The sequence below is a fragment of the Natrix helvetica genome (genome assembly GCF_964273705.1).
Source record: "Natrix helvetica genome assembly, chromosome: Z".
Lineage (NCBI taxonomy): Eukaryota > Metazoa > Chordata > Lepidosauria > Squamata > Natricidae > Natrix > Natrix helvetica.
This window is the reverse complement of record NC_138554.1, coordinates 103,142,508-103,166,964: the sequence shown is the minus strand read 5'-3', so window position 1 is coordinate 103,166,964 and position 24,457 is coordinate 103,142,508. Positions and strand designations below refer to the sequence as shown.

At 36.9% G+C, this 24,457-nt stretch overlaps 1 protein-coding gene across 1 annotated transcript in view; it reads left to right on the top strand.

The window, feature by feature from the left end:
• Nucleotides 1-24,457, top strand: part of HDAC9 (histone deacetylase 9) — a 506,624-nt gene that overhangs the window by 172,305 nt on the left and 309,862 nt on the right. The window contains exon 5 of the mRNA XM_081970663.1: nt 3,791-3,853. Within this exon, the coding sequence (XP_081826789.1) occupies nt 3,791-3,853 (63 nt within the window). The remainder of the gene's footprint in view (nt 1-3,790; nt 3,854-24,457) is intronic.

The window sequence follows — 24,457 nt, the reverse complement described above, 5'->3', positions numbered from 1 at the left end:
GTGACTGATTGGAAAGATGGTTTAATGATGAACAGAACCATCAAGCACATGATTCTCGTGCAGCTGACAAAATAGAGTTGAGAGTGAGGGGGTTTTATACCTTTTTGGGCTTTGCACTTGAACTTCCTATTCCTGTGCAAGAACATGTATTCCATTGGCTGTTGTCAAACTCTCCTGGGGCCATGTAGGGATCAAAGCTGCTTCTATAGACAAAGTACAAATCCTAGGTGTTTGTCTGAGCTAAGTTTGGTTGAAGTTTGGACTGCTCTGTTGGGAAATTCCTAGTGGCTTAGTGACTTTGCCCTGTGTTGGATCTTGAGTGACGGCTAATACTACCATTCTGCCTTTGTTTCAAAATATTCTGTCTTGAATGGATTATCAAATCTGCATTTCTGAAAGGTGGCCTCCTCCATTTGGTTTCTGAATAGGCTGGCCCAATTTTTCTTAATGGGCAAAAAATATCTGCTGTGCCTATTAAGGAAGTGAGTTGCTTTCTCCCTCTTAAAAAACATGTTTCTCCATTTCTCCATTTGGGAAATATAATATTCTGCCTTTTTAAAGATTCCTTAAAACATTTCATTCTTCTAGGAAGGGGCTGGGTTCCCACACTTCTATGCCTCATAAATAATATGTTCTATTAAACTAGTTATGTCCTTAAAATTGCATTGCTCTATCTACTACTGGCTTCTTCTGTTATTTACTTTGAAATAATGCTAAGATTTATACATGTCAATAGTTTTAGGCATTTTTTTACATTTCCATTCTCTAATATGTGTATCAATTCTGTTTCTTTATAAGAGAACTCTAAATAGAGCAATTTGTTTCTTTGCTTTACTTGCACTTATGCTTTTTATTGGCATCACATATATTGAAGTTGGTTCGATTGGATGATTTGTTTGGTTTTATTTTCACCTTTCTAAGACGTCTGTGTTATATCTCAAAATTGGGAACATCTTAAGTGTTGCCACAAGTTTTGAATGCTCAGAAGTATAGCCACAGAGGTATGAAATAAAATTATAAGGTATAAGAAGATGTGAGACTAAGGTATAAGTAAAACTTTTGATCCCAACAAAATGATCCAGGAAGAAAATACAGAACTGATGCATTTAAGTGCATGCTACCATTGCTTTGGATAAATTATGATGAAGAGATGTATTAAATCTTTTTGTAGTCATACATACTATCTGACTCACCAGCAAACAATATAATTTTAAGACATTTATGGAAGTTGTTAAATAAATATAATGAAATCAAAATATAGAAAAATTTTGACTTTCAATTGTATTAGACTTGAAAATAGAAACATTTAGTTATAGATGGTAATTTGTATTTTATAGTGTTTTATTATATGCATGTTGTAATATATTTTTAACTTTATAAGCTGCCAAGAATCACCTGAGATGGGCAGCAATCAAATCAAAATAAATAAAAAATAAATCAAGTAAGCAAGCAAGCAAGCTTTATTTTGCTTTACAGAAATTTGACTTCCCAAAAATGTGCCTCTTAGTAATTTGTCACTTTAGCATGTACCTACTCAGCTTTTTTGTATTATGTATTTTATCTTCAAGTTGTGCTTGTTGTCCAATCATTAGACAAATCTCTGCAGTTTTCTTGGCAAGTTGCAAGAAGTCATTTGCCATAGCCTACTTCCTAGGGCTGAGAAAGAAAATGACTGGTTCAAGCAGTGGTGGGTTGCAGGCGGTACGCCCTGGTACGGGCATACCAGAGCCTCCCCGGAGCACCGGATACGGTTCCGTACAATGGTCCAGAGGGACCACCCGCCCGCCCGAGCTCCTTACCGGTCTTTTAAGTTTTCGGGACTTCCACACACACGCATGGCACATACAGCACCTGTGTGATGCTCTGAGCAGCTGGAGCGTTGCGGAGGCGCTAAGACACATGCGTGTGGTTCGTGCATGTGCATGCGCGCTGTGCACGTCCATGTGGACACCGCTGGACCCGTTCCAACCGATACGGGATCCGGAATCCACCACTGGGTTCAAGGCCACCCAACTGACTTTGTTCCTTAGATAGAATTAGAACTCAAGGTATCCCAGTTTCTAACCTGATGCATTGCACCATCAAGTGGCTCTCTAATCAATCTAAAAACCGTTATGAAACCATTTGTAAAGGGCTTCTTATCAATCCACTATCTCTTGAAATAAAAAAGACCTAGGAAAATAGGAAATCTTTGCATAAGAGGAATTATTACTTCAGGGGGAAAAAACAATGTCACACCCTAAATAAAACTTTCATAGCAAATCTCAAGAATAGAGGTAATAAAATCATGGTTTGGGAATCTGAGAATTCATCTGATTTATCACTAAAGGGACCCTGAGAATTCTACAAGATCATAGCAGAACTTCTACTTTCAGTTGAAACCAAAATGGATATGGGTCATATAGTAAAACATGATCCCAGTAATCAAGTCTGCAGATTAATAAAGAAGAACAAATATTGCTGAATTGAGAGTTTCCAAGAAGAAAGAGCCATAATTTCTACATAGCAATTTTCCAAAGCATCCATGCTTTGAAATAAGCACGAACCATTAATATCATTAGTTTATTCAAAATGTATAAAGCGGTGGGACCCTTAGGAAGCTCTGATGTCTGTCAATGCCCAAAATATGTGATAATAGCATTGCTCCAGCCAGGCAACTCTCTGCAATAAAGCAGGAGAAACAACAAACAAAAATAGAACATTCAGGTTTGTTGTGTGAGGGTGAAGCAAAAACCACAGCATGAGTAGAAGCTTCCACAGTGTTATTTCTGAACTTACACAGGTCTATTTCCCTTGTACTCTTTTGCCAGTCCAGTTTACTGTCCACCAAAGAGAGTCATTGGCTGGAATTAAAATACGGATCTCTCTCCATCACATGCATAAACAGTTTTAAAAATGTAAACATACATGCAAATAGAGAGAGAACATAAAGAGGAGGGGGGGAGGGAGAGAGAGAGAGAGAGATGCATGCAGGTTTGGCAGTGGGACAAAGAATTGCTTCTGAGGGATTACATTGGAGACCTGCAGCTTTTTAAGACGGAGGCCGGCCAGCTGGGTTTGCTGAAATATTTTTAAATGCATTCATGAAGGCTCCGATCATCAGGCCACGCTTGACCTATTTTTGGCTCAGACCAGCCATTGTTCTATTTCTGTTGCCTGAGGGCTCTGCTGTTGTTGATCTGTATGCAAATGAGCACTCACTAGCTCCAGCCAATTTTGCCAAGTAGAGGAAGAGAGGCAGGCAGAAAGGCAAAGACAGAACAGGAGGAGGAAGAGGAAGCATTGGACTCAAGGATAATGACATGTGCCAGGGTTGAGAGTAATTGAAACTGAAATCCATAGGGAATACAATCCCTAGAAAATGTCTGCTAGTCTTTGAATTTCAGTGGCTTTGTTTTCTCTCATTCGATTCCCAAGAATAAATTGAAAGAGAAATTTATCTTTCTTCCACCTGCTCTTTGAATGCAGAACACAACTAAGGTACATCATATATTTTCTCTCATTTGATACATACATACATGCAAACACATACACACAGTGAATTGTATTATAACTGGATTTCATTATAAATGGAACTGGATTGATAACTTAGAAATCTGTCTGTATGAAAGTAGTTCATAGTGTACATACTCATTTTGGCAAGTTGTACTATGAATATTGTTTAAATCCCTCAGAAAGATTTGTTTCCAACATCCCTGTACGATTGGTGATGAATCTTTCATGTAGCTGCACTGCAGACTGATTGGAATATGCTGCAGACAATTTATGAGAGTGAATTGTTTTTCCTCAGATGGAGTTTCAAGACGTGATCAGCTCTTGGCTCAGCAAAGAATGCACAGCATGATCAACTCAGGTAGGAAATTCAGAGTAATTTATCTATAAAATAAAGATATGAAATGTTAATAATGCTGCTGAGAGAGGGATTTGTCATCTCTTATGTTTAGTTTCTTATTACTTCTATTATTTCCACTATTTTGTTGTAATATTTTGTGGGTTGAATGTCATATCATTTTGGGAATTTCTGTTGTTTTTGTTGTTGTTGGTTTGGGAAACCATTACAGGTTATAATAGTAAACCTACCTAGCAGGTTGTCTGCTTGAAATAAAGCCCTACAGGCTGAGCTGCTTCAAACATACTTTACTATCCAAATCAATGAGTTCTTAAGGTAGCAGTTCTTAGCCACACATTTAAATTTTTGTTTTCCTGAAGAGGATTATGTCCTTGTTGCAACTAGAAAGTCTGTTAAAATCTTTCTTAGGGTTGATTTTGCCAATGGACAGCTATACCAACTTAGGAGGTGCAAGTTATTGATGTCCTGGATGCATGTTCCCACTGTAATATTGTTGCTGAAAAATGTGTATGATTTCTGCTAATATGTTTTTTTGTATTCTATAGTGATGTCTTAGAATATTTTTAAGTGCCTTGATTTGCACTACATTTGAGTTCATTTCTAGGACTTGAAACATACTTAGGAAAATTGAATGGGAAAATTAGTTGGCAATGAGTCACTGCAAGTGTTTTAAAACAGGTGTTTTAAAAATGCAGTTACCAAATGGCTAAAGCTCCCATCCCCCATCCCGCCTGGCCAACTTTTATGGTGGCTTCAATTTATATTCTGCTTAGATGTTTTGTAAAAATCATCAAGGTGATGTGATCTTGGAGCAATTTTTTAATGTGTTTGCCAGTCCATTAAAAAACAGATAAGTACATAAATGCTCTTAAGTACAATAAATGTTGTGGAGTTTGTAGGTATTTCCAAAATTGTAATGAGATTATTTTAATCTTAATTTCTCTAGTTTGTTCATTTTAAATTCTCTCCACCTTTTTCATTTGAAATATTTGCCCATGCCTGCAAGTCATTTATAAAGATTTTTGGGATAAAAAAAATTGATCGACAGCTTACCTACTGTGATATTTAGATTTCCAGTACACCTATTGATCTTTACAGGATTTAAAATGTATGACATCGTTACTGGTATTCTGTTACTTTTGCTGGTTTATATGGTAAAACATAGAGAATTATACCTTTATAGAAAAATTAAAATAGTGTTCTCCCTCCCTTTTCATTTTGTTTTTGAGAATGATTTAATTTTACACATTCTTAAAAAAAAGTGAAAATAATGCCAGTTGAATTTTTCTATTACTTTCTCCATACTAGAAAAAGTCATGTTTTCCACTTCTTACACTTCTTTTGAAGGCTTTTGATCTCTGGCTAAGTGAAAAGTATTCAAGTTAATCTGGTTCCACAATAATTCTTTTGGGAAAGGAGAAAGGAATGTGTATAAGAAATAACATATTACTACCGAGATACATTAAATGTACATCTGAACTTTTACTCTTCAAAAGTCTTGAAAGAATTGCAAATAGTAATTAACTCTAAAAATAATAATATATAAAAATAAAGATTTCCCTATCCAGTCACGTCCTACTCTAGGGTGCAGTGTTGATCTCTTTTTCTAGGCCAGTAGAGCTAGCGTTATGTGAAGAAATTTTGTATGGTCATGTGGCTTTCTTTATTAAGCTATTTTGGACTTGCGGAGAATTTCGTATTCTGTTTATCTACTATGTATAGTCATAGACTATAAGAGTGAGCAAATTGAATTCAGTGGGTCAAACTTCTGATTAGAAGTACAGGCTTACATTATATTTCCTGTTCAGATGTACAGAAGTAAGATTTTTGACAGGTATGATTTTCTTAAACTCAAAAGTTATGGCCAGCAGTATCTGATGATATTCCATCTTAATGGTTAAAGTTACACCACCTTAATAATTAAAGTATCAAGAGAGATAATCTATAACAGGTATATCACTATTTAGATTCTTGATCATCCAGGTCATGGTTGTTCAAAAGGTCCTTTTAAGACAACTTAACTTTTGAACAAGCTTCTTGGATGAGGGGTGAAACATTTTCAAAGGAAAAAATCAAGAAACTCCAATTGCCTTTTTGAAAAAGCACTTTTGGGACATGTAGAGCTATAATAAATTTTAAACTTCAGGCTGCCATTTATATATCTTAAGAGTCAACTCATTTTTCCTTTCCAAAACATTAGTAGAGATTAGTAGAGATTATGAAATCTCTAATAGCCATTTGAATAAAAAAAATTTAAAGGATTTTTAAAAGGATGAAATGTTAGCTGATGAGTCAGAGAAAGGAATTCAAGTAAAATAAAATATCTATTGTAGAGATCCTGGAAAGGCAATGGTTTAGCAAAAGAGTAGTAGCATGAGATATTATTTGGAGCTTTTATTATAAGCTCTTTCATTCCATTAATATTGCTGATGTCATGTTTATAGTAAATAATTTAATGGGTTTGTAATTAATTCAATACATAACTATTCCTTCAATCCCAAGCATGATCATCAACATGACTAACAGTATTTTCTATGGTGCCAGCCTGACTATACAGACAATTTATATTTAGTTGACTCTGTTTTGAATTATTTTAATTAATAATTACATACCTAACCACAAACATACTACCGTATTTCCCCGAAAATATGACATGTCCTGAAACTAAGACCATAACACATTTTTCGGGTGGGCAAAAATATAGGCCCTCCCTCGAAAATAAGCCCCCTGGACAACCCCTGTTCTGGCCAGGCGGAGTGCCACTTACCAATCTAGTGGTATCCCAAAGGTCCCAAGCCGTGGGAACCAGGGTGGGGGCAAAGGTGCTCTCATTGCTTGGTGCCTTTGGGATACCGCTAGGTTGGTGAGTGGCACTGTGCCCAGCTGGAGGGGGGGTTGCCGGGTGGCTTCTCTCTTGTGAGCGGGCTCCCAAAGAGCCGGGCACAACCTCAGGGGTGAATGGCTGTGTTACGCTGTCGCAGTAGCGCAACACAGCAGCCATGAAGCGACAAAGCTCACAAGCAGCCACCCTGCAAACCCCCTTTTCATCTGGACACAGCGCCATTCACTGACCTAGGGGTATTGCCAACCCGAGTGAGCACCTGTTTGCTGCCGCCCAGTTCCCGCAGCTTGGCACCTTCAAAATGCCAGTGAATGGCACTCTGCATGGCTGGAGAAGGGGGTTGAATGAGTGGCTATTCTGCTACCCGCTCGTGCGCCTCCCAGACTCACAATGCCCTGGCCCAGCTCTCCCTACAGAGCCAGGGCACCACTGCTGCCGCTACTGCTGCCGTGGCCATCCCAGCATGGCATTTTTGGCGGCTTTCAAACCACGGAAGTAGGTCGCCGAGTCTTCTGGCAGTGGCCGCTCTGGTTGTATGCTCTGGAAGTACTCTCTGCTGGCAGCTGGCCCACAACCATAGAGCGTACTCCCAGAGCGGCCACTGCCAGAAGAAAATAAGGCCCTGTCTTATTTTTGGGAAAATGCGGTATTTGAGCTACGCTATTAGACATGAGGTCATAATGATTGCTCATACAATTTTCGTAATCTTTAAAAATTTAAAGGTGTGATATGTTGTTAAATTTACTTTGTATAGTTAAAATTTTCATTTATTGATCAAAACATTTTATAAATTGAGAAACAAATATATAATAATAATAAATAATTAGTTATAGTTAGGTGCTGCAATGTTTGCAGAGTCTTAACAGCATTCATTACATATTGGTTTTTTACACATATAACACAAATGGAAAGTTTTTCTTTTTAACATAGGATACAGAACCCATGTTTTTCTTTTTTCAATTTTATCTAAATGTTTGTCTTGTGACATTTCCTCTACTTGCAGAATTTTTCAAATTGAAGCCTTCAACTTTCTCGGTATTTTTTTTATCTAGTCTTCTCGTCATTTCATCTCTAACCAATGATTCTGCTAATTGTTTGACAAAATTAAGCCTGGTTATCTTCTTATTGGTGTTACCATAATGTTACAATTGTAAAGGATGAAAGAATTTATTAAACTAATATCCAATATTCTGAAAAATATTGCCACAGGCCATATTCTGGTATGCCTCCCACTAGAATATATGGCACACTTTTGGTCCAATGAATCAACATCTCCTTTTTTACTGTTGTAGTAAATAATACTTACAGGTTTGTTGCTATCGTGATTGGTGTATTCATTATGATGCATGGAGGACACTAAACATACTGTATGATTTTTCTTCGAAACATATGACAAGAAGGTTATTTATTTTGTAAATCCGTACATGGAAGAGCCAACAGCTTTCCTTTGATGTGGAAGAAATGAAGGAGGAATTTCAGGTTTATTTTTCTCTGGAATCCCTACATAAGTCAAGTCTCTTTCTCTTAATTTGCGAACTATCTCAATTGAACTAAACCAGTTATATATTTCTATTAGTACGAAATAGATGTTTGGCTAATCCCAATACAGATTAAGTTTGGAAAATTTGCGGTCCTTCTCTGATAAAGATCGTCCATCTGAATTCTTGCCTAAATATAAATAACCATTACAAAAATAGCTACTGCAAGAAACTGTAAGGCTTCAGAACTTTAGCTCATATTTATCAGGTTTTGGTGGAAGGTACATTTTGAATTTGCATGTGCCACGAAATATAATTAACATCTCATCAATGGTGGCTGACGTCCCAATCGTATAAGCCTCCTGACATTTTTTTACAAATTGTGCAAAAATTTCTGCAATCGGGGCAGAGGGATCCTATCGGTCATCTGGATTATCAAATTGAAGGCATCGAAGTAGAACAGCAAATCTGTTTCGATTCGTTACACATCTAAAAATTCCTAGACCAGTTCTATCAGTAGAAAAAAATCAATGTTTTCCTGGTTGGATCTAAAAATTGATATATAGAGCAGTAAACTAAAAAATGTATTGATCTCTTTCAAATTCACATCCAAGATATATATATTTAACATCTTGGAGAATAGCTGTTGACTGGTGTTAACAAAACTCTCCAGTTCAGTACTTTCACATACTTTGGGCCTACAATTCACAGAATGGTATAATATAGCTTGTGCTGTTTATCCTGACCCATTCGAATCGTTAACTGCTTTCCTGGACTTTGTGCCAGTTGGACTCAGTTAGCCATTGATTCATGCCATGCTGAACTTGGAAACCAGGCCTGTGCAATGGGGATGCTTTCTGAGGACCTATTTGGTGGGTTTGAATAAGCACCTGTGGAACTCTTGGTGTTTATGCATTTGTATGTGGGGGAGAGAGGCAGCATATTAGTTGTGCCATTGCATTCTGGATAAATGATAGCTTCAAATACTATTATTCAAAAACAGTCCCATGTAGAGTACACTGCAATAGTTTAAATAATCAAGACATAAATTACTGTATGAGATAATTGGCATACAAGAAGGAATTGTGCAAGACACTTGGACTCAAATGCTTCCTGGATAATAATTCTAGACTGTGTTTTACTCAACTCTAGTTAATCTGCACATCCAGATTCCAAGTCAGAGCATATTCACGTGACTTTATATGACAGTTGCCTTGCATAATCTTTTCAGTGATTCTATAATTTTCCTCCAGCCCATCCCTGCCCAGAAGGAATAGGTCACCTAGATCAGCTAGATCACCTTTACCTGGCTATTTGTAGACATGATAAGAATAGAAAAATAATTATAAATTGCTACTCTAATTACCACAATGTAATTCTTAATATAGACCTTTAACTATGCTCAGTTGTATTTGCTGTTTGTTTTCCTCCAATGATTCTCTAGATGATGCTTCTATCACTTTGTCTCCAAAAAAAATCAAGGAGCTTTCTGGAAATGTAAACAAAGAATCCATATAGGCACAATGTGATCCAAGAGTAAGTCCCCTTATTTGAAGTGCCAACTAAGGCCTCAGTTGAATCATGCATCAGAACATCAGGAACAATTCCAAATGGTTCAGGAAGACAAACCTTGCAGCATTTGGAAAACACAGTACAGTCTTCCAGTACATCCATAGTCTGCTTCTTCATAACTTCTTCATAACATACATAACTTCTTTAGCCCCGTTAACCTGAGTGCTTTCATTCTATAGTGTACTAGCGGTTACCATCCCTGGATTACTATTACCTCCATCTCTTAGATGGAAATGGAGAAACCATTCCAGTTAGTCATAGTGACAATTCTGTCACTAATTCAGTACTGCCAAATCATCAGCCAAGTCGTGGTACCTTAAACCAGTGCTTCACATCTGCTGATCTGCCACTTATCTCCATCAACTCATCCCACAATCCAAAAGGCCAAATCATCCAGCTGTCAGGCCTGCAGTCATATTCCTTTTAAGATCTTTGGTGTGCCACACTCTCTATTATTTTTCTATGCTGTTTCATTAGTGGGGAATAGGGAGGGGGAATAGTAAGGAGCAGAATGTGGTGTTGTCATAATAAAACATTCCTTTCCAGAAGCCCAAGATCATCTTTTGTCTCCACACCTCTACACTTGACACGCTGGCATTTCCACTAAATGCCACCTGTCACGCTGGCATTTCCACTAGATGGGTGGAAATGCCAGCGTGACAGAGGAACATTGGACCATGTGATGAACTTGTGGATGTGGGGGCAAGGGTTTGAACTTTCAACTGGGTGGAAACCCAGGAAGCTTTCAGATTTGGGTTTCCACAGTTTGTACCAACACGTTTCTCTTATTAAATTGGAACTTTGATGAAAGCCTTGAACTCTGATTTAATTCTTGATGATATTTGGAATGTTGACATCAGCCTGATTACCTTGCCCTTCCAGAAACTCCATACCACACAAACACAGACCAGTACCGACTTCTGCTGCACTGAACCACTGCTCCAAAGTGGGTCCAAAGACCCTCCAAGTCTACACAGATTTTAGATCTTGCAAAGATCAACATCAACATCAGTGAACAACAACTATGCCAGCAGAATTTGATTTCAGTGTCATTATAGAAATATTTTTTTAAAATGCTTAAATCTTATTTTGCTTGTCTCTTCCCATGCAAACTTCACACATTACAAATACAAATACAATAGCAGAGTTGGAAGGGACCTTGGAGGTCTTCTAGTCCAACCCCCTGCCTAGGCAGAAATCCCTATACCGTTTCAGAGAAATGGCTATCCAATATCTTCTTAAAGACTTCCAGTGTTGGGGCATTCACAACTTCTGGAGGCAAGCTCTTCCACTGATTAATTGTTCTAACTGTCAGGAAATTTCTCCTCCGTTCTAAGTTGCTTCTCTCCTTGATTAGTTTCCACCCATTGCTTCTTGTTCTACCCTCATGTACTTTGGATAATACTTTGACTCACTCTTCTTTGTGGCAACCCCTGACATATGGAACACTAATATCATGTCTCCTCTAGTTCTTTCTATTAAACTAGACATACCTAGTTCCTGCAACTGTTTCATATCTTTTAGCTTCCAGTCCCCTAATCATCTTTGTTGCTCTTCTCTGCACTCTTTCTAGAGTCTCCACATCTTTTTTTACATCGTGGTGACCAAAACTGAATGCAGTATTCCAAGTATGGCCTTACCAAGGCATTATAAATTGGTATTAACACTTCACGTGATCTTGAGTCTATCCCTCTGTTTATGCAGCCTTAGAACTCTGTTGGCTTTTTTGGCATCTGCATTCCTTTCAAATCTATTTGCTGTTCTATCTCAGACTTTCTCTCTCTTCTTGGTTGGTCTTTAGGGCCTGATGAAGGTATCTTTTATTTATACAACCACTCTTTTTAGTAGTTTGCAATAGAGAATTCAGAATGTAAAATATAGCAACATTAGATGGCTTGGGTGTTTACCATTAGACCTAGCCACTTCAAAATATTTGTCAATTTATGTTTTCTTCCACATTTTTATGCTAACTTATGTCTAAATGTATTCTTTTTAGCAGATTACCTGCTGAGAATATTTATTTTGAAATTCATTGGCAGAAGATGCACACTGTTAAAAATTACAAGCATCAAATTCGGATTTAAAATATTGTAGGTAACAGTGGCAGCTCTAGATTCAACACTTATTATCATGGTACCAAAAATAGGGAGTGGGGAAAATAATTAAAAAAAAACATACAGGTTAATTGACCTCAAAATTTCTTTCACTTGTTAAGTAGGTTTTGCTACATTTTATCACCTTTCTTGCCACAGTTATTAAATGAATTGATATAGTTGTTAAGTTAGTAACCTGGTTGTTAAGTGTATCTGGCTTCTCCACTGACTTTGCTTATCAGAAGGTCATAAAAGGTGATCACATGACTTCAGGACACTGTAACCATCATAAATACATGGCGGTTACCAAGGGTGCAAATTTTAATCACCTGACCATGGGGATGCTGCAATGGTCATAAGTATGAAAAAAGATCATAAGTGACTTTTTTCAGAAGTATGATAACTGAGAAATCACTAAAGAAATAGTTTTAAATCAAAGACTACCTGTATAATTAAAGTCATATGATTTGTATTTTCAAATCAGTCTGAATTGGATATAATGAATTTAAATATTTTGTTACAAATTTAAATATATTATTCCTACATCGGAAAATATCTTTTATAGAATAAATTAAAAAAGGATTCTGAGTTATCAAGGGTACCTGTGATAAATATGGTGAAAACTGCAATCGTACTGTTTTGTTATATAGGTATAAAATTTACATGTTCTTCTGCTTTTGCCAATTATCATTGTGTACTTAAAGGTAGTCCTTATTTAACAATTGATTTGTTTAGCCATTAAATAACTTTGCAAACAGTCCTCACATTTGCAACTTTCACAAGCAAAGGAAAGCTAAAGTAAGATTATAAGTATAGTTACATTTTCACTTACCAAACACTTTACTTAATGATTCAGTTGCAAGTCCCAATTGTTGTCTTTAAACAAGGACTACCTGTGTTGCATGTTTATATATTATGTAAGGAAGACAGAATTCATTGAATGTTATACAGGGTAATTTTAAGGGAGACCAAAGGATTCAAGGATTATCAATTAAGTAAGATACAAAAAGCCAATACTGAAAGAAAATGATTTAGAAGTACAAAAATAAATAAATAAATGGAACAATTAGATTTGTGCTAGAAAAATGTAAGTTCATGCTTTAAAACTACATTGCATGGGACCAGGTTATTTGAAGGATTGTCTTTTCTTGGTCACAGCCTCTCAGTTCACCAGAGTAGGGAATGTTAAAGGTCCTCCATCTTTAAGGAGGTGCATCTAATGGGATCAAAAAGGAGGGCGTTTTCCATAGTGGCCACTTCCTTATAAAACATTATTCTTGTGGGAATAAGATTAGCCTGACTCTCACAAAGCCCTGGCTTATTTGATGGTTGGTTGTTGTTGCTGGTGTGTGTGTGTGTGTGTTTGTGTGTGTGTGTGTGTGTGTGTGTGTGTGTGTGTGTTATTATTTTATTTATTTCATATTAGGTTTTATCCTTGCTAATGCTTGGAGTCACTAAGAGTGGGTTGGGTGGCCTTATAAATTTTCTTCAATAAGTAAAAAGCTTTTCACATACAAATTAATTTTCATTTTCTCCAGCGTTTATTTAACCACTAAATAGATAGCATACTTCATCCCATCCAACACTGAACTAGAAATGCAGGGGAAAGTGCCTGATAATAATAGATACGAAATGAGGTTTTATAAATTAATTTCTCTCTGTGGACTTCCCCCAAACATAATAAAACAACTTTTCAATATGAATATCACTTTTCCAAAAAGTAGCCAATGAAACAGAATAGGACTGAAGAATCGTTGCCTCTTCAAATTATTTTTTTAAAACAAAGCAAAATAATAATGGAAACTTACCATGTGATGATATTAAATATTAAATAAAAATTATTAAATATTACATAAATGATACTCATAAGTCCAGTAGATTAACTTTAAAATCTTTTAACTTTCCAGTATATTCAGCTACACTCAACCCATTCATCTGGGCTCCAAAGCCCTCCAATTTCATATGGAAATCACTTAAAGCTGTTTACATTTCTGGGAATACATTTCCTGACTCAGTACATTTAATTGTACTGTGACTTTTATAATAAAAGGGTGATATTTTGACCCATGTCTGTATATAAATGCTTTAAGAGAAAACAGTGCTGAGTGTCTGCCTGTTTTATGTCATGCAAGTAGAGATACTACTTTGTACTAGTCACCAATAAAAGTCCATTTTCCTATAATCAGTATTTTCTTAGTTAGCTAGTTAGTTAGTTATATCTATTTGTAAAATTTATTGGATACACATCTTAGCACAGGGTAACTACAGTCTTAAATTATATACTTGCATCATTTTAATAAATTAAAGATATGAAGTAGCATCAAAATAATCATACTTTAATTCTTTTCCTACTGTAAACCACATGAAGTATTGAATAGCAGTAATTAAAATATATTGCTTGAAAATATGTAAATTGTGATTAACATTTTACTTATTCACTTCAAAACTGGTAAACATAGTTTTCTAAAGATACATAAAAAGAGGATATGGTCATTTTTCCCTGCTGCAGCTCATTTATGGATATTAATATTGTATATCAATCAATATATATTACAGTAAATTGCAATTATACTGTAATTTATATACAAACTTAATGTATTGGATAATGGCTGATTTATACCTAATATTTAAAGGTTAGTGGGAGAGGGGATCTATCAGATTTGTGGATTGGGCTAATTTTTGATATGTATAAAAATACTTAAAAAGAAATGTTGTTTGAGTTTATGATAAGAAACTATTATTGTTATCTGGGTTTATTTTGAGATAAAATGTTTTGATGGCAACTTGCAGGCTATGGTTTTACAGAATTCCCCTCACCTTAACTAATATTATATTTTAGAGTTTTGGTTATTACTTTTATGGACTCATCAGTTATTTCAAGTAACTACATCTTCATTTTAGACATCAAATAATGACTTCCGTACATAGACAAATAAATTCACTTTCCAAGACTAGGATATAATCATTCTTTTTTTATATATTGCAAAATTTTTATTGGTTTTAAAATATATAGGGAAGGATAAAAGGGTGTACAGAAAATTTTTTGCAGCTTCCACACTAGTGGAGAGAATCCCCCCAAGAAACTCACAGGTTTAACAATCTTAAAAATAAAATATAAAAGAAAGCATCAGAACAAATTTAACCAATATTATCAAACATGTGCTCTACTATTTTTTCTTTGTTACTTTTTGTAGTATCAACAATTACAATTATTCCAAATACATTCATTTTTGTGATCTAAGCCTTTTCGATATTGCTTCTTCTTCCCTGCCCCCCGGAGGGGCCTCAACGCTCCCCCCTCCTTATCTTGCGTCTTGCTGTCCTTTTCCCTACTCCCACTAAATTCCTCCTCTGGGGGGGAAAGATTCTTTTTAATAAAGGCTTCCGCCTCTTGAATTGTATTATTTCTGATCCTATTTCCCTCCCAGAAGACCACCATCCCCCTCTGGTAACAGCCACCTAAACCAGACCCCCATGTTGTATAATTTTTTTGATAAGGAGGAATATTTCCTCCTTCTCTCTCTTATTTTTTGGGGGATCTGTTTAAGAATGGTGACCTGTTCCTCTTTGTATTTCAATGGTCTCTCCCTTTGGGTCGCAAGCACCTCATCCCTTGTGGATCTCCTGACAAATTTAACATGTACCTCTCTGGGAACTTCTGGCATATGCTGAGTTTATCCTATATGCTAGATCCATATCCCACCATAATTGTTTCTTATCTCCCTTAATATAATCTGCTAAAATCATGCTCATAATCTCTTTAAGATCTTCGTTTTCTTCCTCTGGCAGGTTCTAAGAAAAAAGGACATTCTTTCAAATTCTATTTTTGTCAGAAAATTTTCTACATCTGCGTTTCCCTTGCGTGTTGTTTTAAGGTCCTCCCCCATCTCCGCCACTCTCTCCTCCAACACCATAATTCTCTGCTTATTCCCAGCAATATGTTCTTTAACGTCTCTGAGCTCTTCTTTAACCTCTGCGATTTCTTTCCTCATTTCATTCTGCCCCTTCATAAGTTCTTTAAACATTTCCGTAACAGATAGTTCCTTTGTGTCCTCTCCAGCCCCTCCTTTCTGCAACAATGAGGTGATCTTAGACTGTTGCGTTGCGGGGCTGGGGGCAGCAGATGAAGGAGCTGAGTGCGCTTTGCCAGTCGGTGGTTTTCTTGCAGCCATTGATTAGGTTCAGAGATGCAAATCCTTTCCAGGCAAAATGGTGTCCGGGGATTCCACAGCGGAGGTGGCCTCAAGAGGCAAATAAAAGCAGGGAAACCCACAATTCCAATAGAGAGATAGTCCAAGAAGTAATTCCAATAATCAAAGCTCAGAAGAGCCACATACAGAGAGCTCCCAGCTTCCCTTTGAGAGAGTGCAGCAAACAATCCACTTTTCTTTACTTTCTCTTTGGGAACAGTTTCAAAGGACAAGTTTCATTCATATGTAGACAAAGGAAGGAGGGCGGGCGCCATCTTGGCCCTCCCTTCCGCAGGGAGAGAAGTCACAAAAAGTTTTTCTTTCCCTTTTTTTTAAAGGCGAAGGTCAGCTTTAGAATCATTTCTGGCAATTGTAAAAAGCCATTCTCATTCACTGTCCAAGTAACTAATCAGTCATTATTCTCTCTCTCCGAGAGAGTCTCTTTAAATGCCGCTTATTCCGAGGGGGGGTAATAGAGGAACCACCCCCCTCTAATTTCCATTTCAAAAGCCAGAGCACACCAACTCACGCACATCTGTAGCTTTCTTTCAAAGTAAACAAAGAGCTCCAGGTGGGATCCGCGCCTCCAGCCTTCAGCCACGCTTCTCCTTTGATCTGAAACCTCCCAGGGCTGTCCGGCGAAGAGGCGACGTCACTCGCCCCCCCACTGCTCCCTGGCACCTAGGCGAAGCTGGGAAAAACACTCCCACCGACTGCCGCCACTGCGGGGGGTCCCAGCAAACCGCCTTTCGGCAGGAGACCCTTTGTTCGAGTCTCCTGTGCTCCTTTCGGAGCCCGCCAAGGGAGTGATCAGCGGACTACACGTCCGTTGCCATTCGGTCCCGGAAGCGGAAGTCAGGATATAATCATTCTGATAGTCACTATTAAATTGGAAAGTATAAGTATAGAAGTGGAATGTAAAATATACAAATAATACAAAAATATTTACTAATACCGGTAAATTAATAGTCAAAATTCAGTAGGGAATTGCTGTTTGTTAGTTGCAGAAGGGAAAGTATATAATCCTCCTTTACAAACACCCCCCTCCCACAAATACTTTGTATTTTCTTTTAAAATTAACAACAACCCTATACTTATAGATATCTTAATTTACAAAACTGGTTCTTGTTACTAAAAAGAAATATTTTAACTGTATTAACCATTTTTTGCTTGAGATAGATGACATTTCTTACCAAACCAAAAATTTACAACAAATCACCCCACTTTGTTTTTTCACCTGTAAAATATGTCTAATTTTATGAAATAGTGGATAATGTTTTCTTTCTGAGGAATAATTTATATTTAATATTGGATCCAATAAATATTAATATTTAATCCAGTAAATCCATTGAATGACTAACATGCAGCAAAAAATATTATATGAAAAATATCCTACCATTGTTGATATAATGCTTGGGTTAATTATTAATATTTTTGTTCATTTTAATTATATGTAATTGATTGTATGTGATGATAGAGATATAAATGTGCATACTTTTTAAAGAAATATAAAGTGTATTATGTGCATACAGGTTATATCAATATGGATTTTACTCAATGATACTCGATATGTTCACTAACTTGCCTTTGACCATGAATAACTGGGAATTTAATATAATTAAGTGAATGAATTGAGTAAAGAGAGATGCTCCATTTTTTTCTGGATTTGATAAAGAATTATTTCCTCTTTACACAATCAGCATGAAATTTAGGAAGTTTTATTAACAGATAAATATAATTGTCATGTTGATTAGTAACTATCACTTAGTTATTTAGATGACTGGAAACTATTTCATAGCTTTGCTACATTGATTTCCCCCCCCCCCATTATTTCACTTTATTTCATTTTTCTAGAAGAAATGTTTAGATGGATTAATAATATAAATTGTTCTGTTAGATACTAATCTAAAGCATCATTTTCTGTGGAGCAGGCTGACTCCCCTTGGTCAGTTATTCTTAGTGTAGTTTATTTTTATCTTATGGTGTTACAGGTCTAAGATTAGTCAGTTAGGCGTTATCATACCATCTGAGTTACCTCCTAATATAACTCTACACCGGAATGATTATTTATAGACTGAGCATTCTGTCATTTTTGAGTTATTTCTGGTAGTTTAAATAAAGAAGAATAAGTCAAGAAAAACCACATATTCCTTCCTGCTGCCAAAACAACATGATAACTGCTGGTAGACAGAGAATGATACTGTTTTAACCATGTGTTAGTTGCAAATATGACAGCTCTTTATCTCCACTTTATATTAAAAAGTACTAACTGTTGGTATAGTTCTCTCTCTAATGGGCAGAGAGAAGAACATCAAAATGAATCAAACTGTTAGAGCATATATTGGATAATGATAACAACCTGAGTAATGCAAGGAATTATTTCATAATTCCCTATCATTTCCTTTCCTTTCTGTAACTCTGGTATTCTTGTTGCTAGTTTTTATTGGGTTTATAATGTAAGCCACCTTGAACCTTCCCAATTTTCAGATATATACTGTGTCTAATATATTCTAGAAAGCTTTATTATTAAAGTGTTCGATGATGCCATCCAACATAAGCATGCCAATTGCTTCAGCATTAGCCTAGCTAATGGAAACTCACTAAACAGGTTTGTAAAATTATTATTTGAGAAAGAGACATCTTGAATTCATTTTGATTGAATTTTTTAGGCAGTTGAAACACTTTTATTTTTTCTGTTACATAAACAATGTCTTCAACTTTAGCCTTTCCTATGATGATTCCAATGTGACATCCAGATTATCCCCTTTTATATGCATTTCATTGCATTCATTGGTCATGTTGCCTAAGCAGTACTCTTTAGTTTATGACGTAATTTAACAACTGAAGTTATGACAACTCAAAAATAATATTTTACCATCATAAAACACTTCCAGTCATAGTAAAATATTGCTACAGCTGCATTTACATTATTGTAATCTAGGTGCTTATTATTCATACTTGTGACTGGTTGCCAAGCACCCTACAGTCATGTGATTGCCATTTGCAGTCTTCTCTGCCAGCTTCCCCATAAAAGCAGTGGGGAGGCTGGCAGGAAAGATTACAAGCTGGTGCCACCTGCTGAAGAATTTTCCCCTCCTCTCCATACATGGTATTGATGGGGACAGAAATCCTTTTTCAGGCTGCAAAAAGAGAACTTGGATTTCTAAGATCCGCATTTGTTTCTGCAGCCCAGCACACAAATTCTTTCCACAGAAAATTCTTTATTCCTTTGGTACTATAACGTAATTTCTGTAAAACTATATTGTACAGGAAGTACATTTTTAGGGCTTTGATTGGAGTAACGTGATCTTCTTCAAAAAAATATTGAGCAGGTTGTAAATAGAAATTCTGACCAAAAAATTAGTATCAACAAGTTATGTGTATTTAAGGTCATTTTAGCTCTTCCTTCTTTATTACTCTCTGTACTATATCTTTGGAATAAATATGGGATTACATCTGCCTTGGGCTAAACTTTATTTAGCACTCTTCACCCTAATTTAAAGCTAGAACAAATATATACCTTTATGTTTCTGTGCTTACAAATAATCACTTTTTCTAAGAAACAGCCGTTTCCCCTATAGAACATATACTACCCAGCACCATCATATCAAAATTTGCACATAATTCCCTTCCATTGTAAGCATTGTACCAAGATTTCTATTTATTTAGTAGTATTTTTAATGCCTTTATTTCATTTTTTGTCAAACATGTCTACTTTTCAAAATATCGTAACTGTTGCAGTAATATCTCTACCTATCTTTAGACAAGCATATGAATTTGAAGCTATGAGATGTTAATTAATAATTCATTATACAGCATAGTTATAGAACTTCTGAAACATTATTTGAATCATTTTGTAATTTCAAGTTATGTATTTCTGCATGCATGAAGCATCTTGATTGACATGGTTTACAATAAATGTAAAATTGTAATTATGTGTATAAAGTATATGGTAGGTATTCATTAAAAAGGAAAAGGAAATAAAATATTTATTTGTTTTTATTTATTGTTTATTTATTTGTTTATTTATCTATAATCCTGTATTTATTACTTATATAAATAACTCATGGTAGCAAATAAAAATACTCATTTGCCTCCTATTTTAACCATAAGAACAATTATGTGAGGTAGTTTAGGCTAAAAGAGAGTATTTGGCCTAAAAAGACCCAACTGGCTTTCATACCTAAGATGGAACTAGAACTCACAATCTTCTGGTTTCTAGTCTGGTTGCTTAGCCACTGGAGTGCAGATCTTTAAAAATCTAAAAATAGACAATAGCCCATACTTATTGACACACCCATATTTATATTAGTAATATAGGAAAACATTGGACATTCAGTTATGTAGAAGACAACTTCCCTGTGAAGGAGAAAACTATCCATCAGCTATCACCATATTTTTCATATCTTTCTTCATGACGTAGTGACTGGGTTTTTTTTCCCTTCACTGAACCATTAGGAACAACTATCCTGTGAACAGGAAAAGAATAAAAAGACTTTCATTACCATTATTATAGCTCTAAATGATCTTACATTCAAAAGTTTTGTCACATGAATAGAACAAGTCAAAACAATAATAATAATCCATCTTACTTAGAGCTCTCTATATTATCAGATGTTACTGTAACAGCTCTTAGGTCCTTGGTTAGGACTTGAATTGTTAAGTTTTTACCTGTCCAAGACTCTGAACTGAATTGAAGATTAAATGTTAAATCATCACCATCATCCAAAGAAAAATAATGAAAACTGAAGGAATCAAGATGCCCCATGAAAATAACATTAAGAGTCTGGATGGAGATATTTACTACAAATACCTAGGTATCCTTCAAGCTTACAACATCAAGCACACTGAAGTCAAGAAAAAGATTGGAGGTGAATACATCAAGAGAATGAAGAAGATCTTAAAGTAAAACTCAATGGAGGAAATACCATCAAGGCAATCAACACCTGGGCAATTCCAGTCATTAGATACAAACAGGAATAGTGGACTAGACTCAAGCAGACCTAAAAACAATGGATAGGAAGACCAGAAAAATAACAATGAATCATACCCTTCATCTTCAAAGTGACATTGACAGGCAAATAGGTAGGCCTGGAATGTTGCAAGTACATCAGATGGTTGAAGAAAAAAATGTATTTGGAAGAATATATGTAGGACAATTAAGAATGCACTGAAGTCAGTATGCCAGGAAGCCTTACTGACTATCAGAGAGACCAAACTGCCTACAAGAAAGACCAAATGAAGAACAGAATGGAGAGATGGAAAGAGAAAGTATCAAAAGGCCAGTACACTAAAACAATATACAAGGGAAAGCAGATAATACAAACCTGGAAAAGTTTAAGAGCAAGAAAGTTAAAGAAAGACACTATGGGACTAATTCTGGCTGGCATCGGCAGAAGCAGCCATGTGTGTGTGTGGGGGGAGGCTGTGGGAGCTCTTTCTGGGTTTTTAAAGTCATGAAGTTTTTCTTCCTCTTTTTCCTTGATTCGCAGTGTGGCTCTTTGGTTCTGGGCAATGTTCCCTCTAAGCTGCGCGGGTGCGCGGCCGCGCTGGTGGCAACAAAACACAGCGCAGCAGTTTCCAACTGCCGCACAGTGATCTCTAGCATGATAGATTTTAAGCTGCAGGCGGCTAGGAGGCTTCTGTCAGCTGGGCCGGGATATTATAGAGCCTGGACACACCCAGAGGAGGTGGGCCTTTAGCCAAGAGAAATGTGGCTGCCTAGGGTTATGATTGGGCTCCGTCCGCCGGCACGTGGCTGATTGACAGGGAGGCCATTTCCTCCTGGATCAAAGTTACTGAGGGGGGAGCAGCGGCAACAGCAAACTCCGCGGGATGTGTGGAGCATGCTTCCGTCGCGGTTTGTCAGCTAAGCCCCCATGGCTGGGCTTCCTGCTATTGGCTCCGCTTTTGAGATGTGGATGTGTGGGAGGCACTCGCCACGCAAGCAAGTGGAAACCCACGCCGGGTGGGCACATGTCTGAATCCAGCCTCTGCGTTCGGAGCATTGGGGCTTGAGGTTTTTTTTCGCAGGAAGGGGGAGTCGAGCTGGTGCTCCGTGGATTTTATTTGATTTTATTGCTCGAAAAGAAAAAGAAAACAGAGGCTTCTTGGTCCGCCTAGACCAGAAACTCAAAATCCGGAAAATTAACCTTGTTTAGGAAAGTTTTGTGCTGATGGAAAAATAGTGTTTTCCAGTGAAAGTTATTCCTTCTTATCCTTGTTTTGCTTTTTTGGCCTCTATTCCTTCTCTTCTCTCCTCTTTTCTTTCTTCCTTTTTTCTTTCTTTTTTTCTTTCCTTCCTTACTTCTTTCTTCCTTTCTCTTTCTCTTTCTCTCTCTTCTGCCTCTTTTTCTTATCCTCCCTCCCTCCTCTCCCCTTTCTTTTTCTCCTCTTTCCTTTTTTGTCTCTCTCTGTGTGTGTGTGTGTGTGTCTCCCTTCCTTCCTTCCTCCCCCTCCCTCCTCTCCCCTTTTTGTTTGTTTCTTTATGTGCCCCAATTGCTAATCTACATCAATTTGTAATTTATTCATAACTTGCTAATATCACTGCAGACTATTGGATAGTAACTGGGAAAGTATAAAGCATATAAAGTAATTCATAGTATGGAAAATGTGGATAGAGGGAAGTTTTGATCCTTTTCCCATAGAGAGTCATCCATTGAACTTGAATACATGTAGTCCTCAACTTACAACAGTTCACTTAAGGACTAAAGTTACATCAGCACTGAAAAAAGTGACTTACGGCTGTTCTTCACACATGATCATTGCAGCATCCCCATGGCCACATGATCAAAATTTGGATCTTTGGCAACTGCCTCATATTTTTGATGGTTGCAGTGTCCTGGGGTCACCTTTTGCAACCTTCTGCCAAGCAAAGTCAGTAGGAAAGTCAAATTGACTTAACAACCAGGTTATTGATTTAACCGCAGTGATTCACTTAACTGTATGTAGCAAGAAAGGTTGTAAAATGGGGCAAAACTCACTTAGCAAATGTCTCACTTAGCAGTAGAAACTTTGGGCTCAATTATGGTCGTAGATTGAGGACTACCTGTATAGGGAGATTTCTTTACTTAATGGATATTTACATGGTAGAATTGAGTTTCAAATAACACTGATTTCGTTGTTGTCTTGGGTGACACCTATGAAAAAAATTCAGGTGCTCAGGCATGAAAATGTGCTGCTCAAACACTATATTTTTCCACTCACACTGAAAAAAAATTAGAGGGAACATTGGTCCAGGGAGCATTGTTTCTGGGTTGAGGGCTATTTCCTTTGGAAGAAAAGGCAGTGGGAGCAGAGGCAGGACTCAGCTTGTAAGGGGTCCCTTCTCCCACTTGAATTCATTGTGTGTGTGCGTGTGTGTGTGTGTGTGTGTACATGCGTGTGCGTGTGTGTGTGTGGGGCTTCGTCCCCCACTTCTTCTCTCTTTCTCTGATTTCTTTTTTTTTTCTTGGAAATAAAGGAGGTGCGGGGAGAAGGGAGGAAGTTTTCTCAAAAACCGAGACCCCAACATTAAAAGAATGGCTTTTTAAATCCTTAAAAAGTTATGATGCCGATCCTAGGCCAGCGATTTCTTGTTTTCTTTAGGGGGAAAAGAAGCAGCAGATATCTGAGTGGGCATCCCTGGCTCTTAATAAGGGCTACATTTAAAAATGTGGGAGTCTCTTTCTCCCCCAGGAAAGGGAAGAGAGGGGGAAAGAGAAGGAAGGAAGAAGATGGAAATGAGGAGGACGGGAGAAAGGAAGGGAGGAAGGAAGATGGGAAGGAGAAGGACGGAGGCAGGGAAGGAGGGAAGGAAGCAGATGGGAATGAGGAGGGAGGCAGGGAAGTTGGCCACACCCACCCCAGTCACATTCACCTAGCCATACACACCCAGCCGGCTGAGGTCAATCACAACCTTGATGTGGCCCTCTATGAAACTGAGTTTGACACCTCTGGGTTAGTGGATCAAGAAAAAAAAAAGAACTTTGCTATCTTGAAACCATCAGAGCTGATAAAAAGATGAACATTCAACAATTGACAGATGTGCTTGACAGAGTAGCATGGAGAACACCTGCCTATAAAATTGCTAAGAGTCAGACACTACTGAATGGTTGAAACTACTACTACCATATCTTACAATCCAGATCCTCAGCTGCAAAATATTAGAACTATTTTCATAATTCACATTTTTAGTGCTAAACAGCAAATTTAATTCTGTAACTGTATTTATAATTTTGGAATCAAAATATCTTCTAGGATAGAACCATAATTTTGTTTCAATAGCCAAGACTGCCCCTATGTTTTATTACCAGAAACTAACAAAACTATTTATTAATTTAAGTAGCATAGTTTATGTTTTATATTATGCAAAACACATATAAAACATTTTACAAAATATGAAATTTGATAATATGAAAAATACATTAAAGCAATAGAGAACTATATTCATT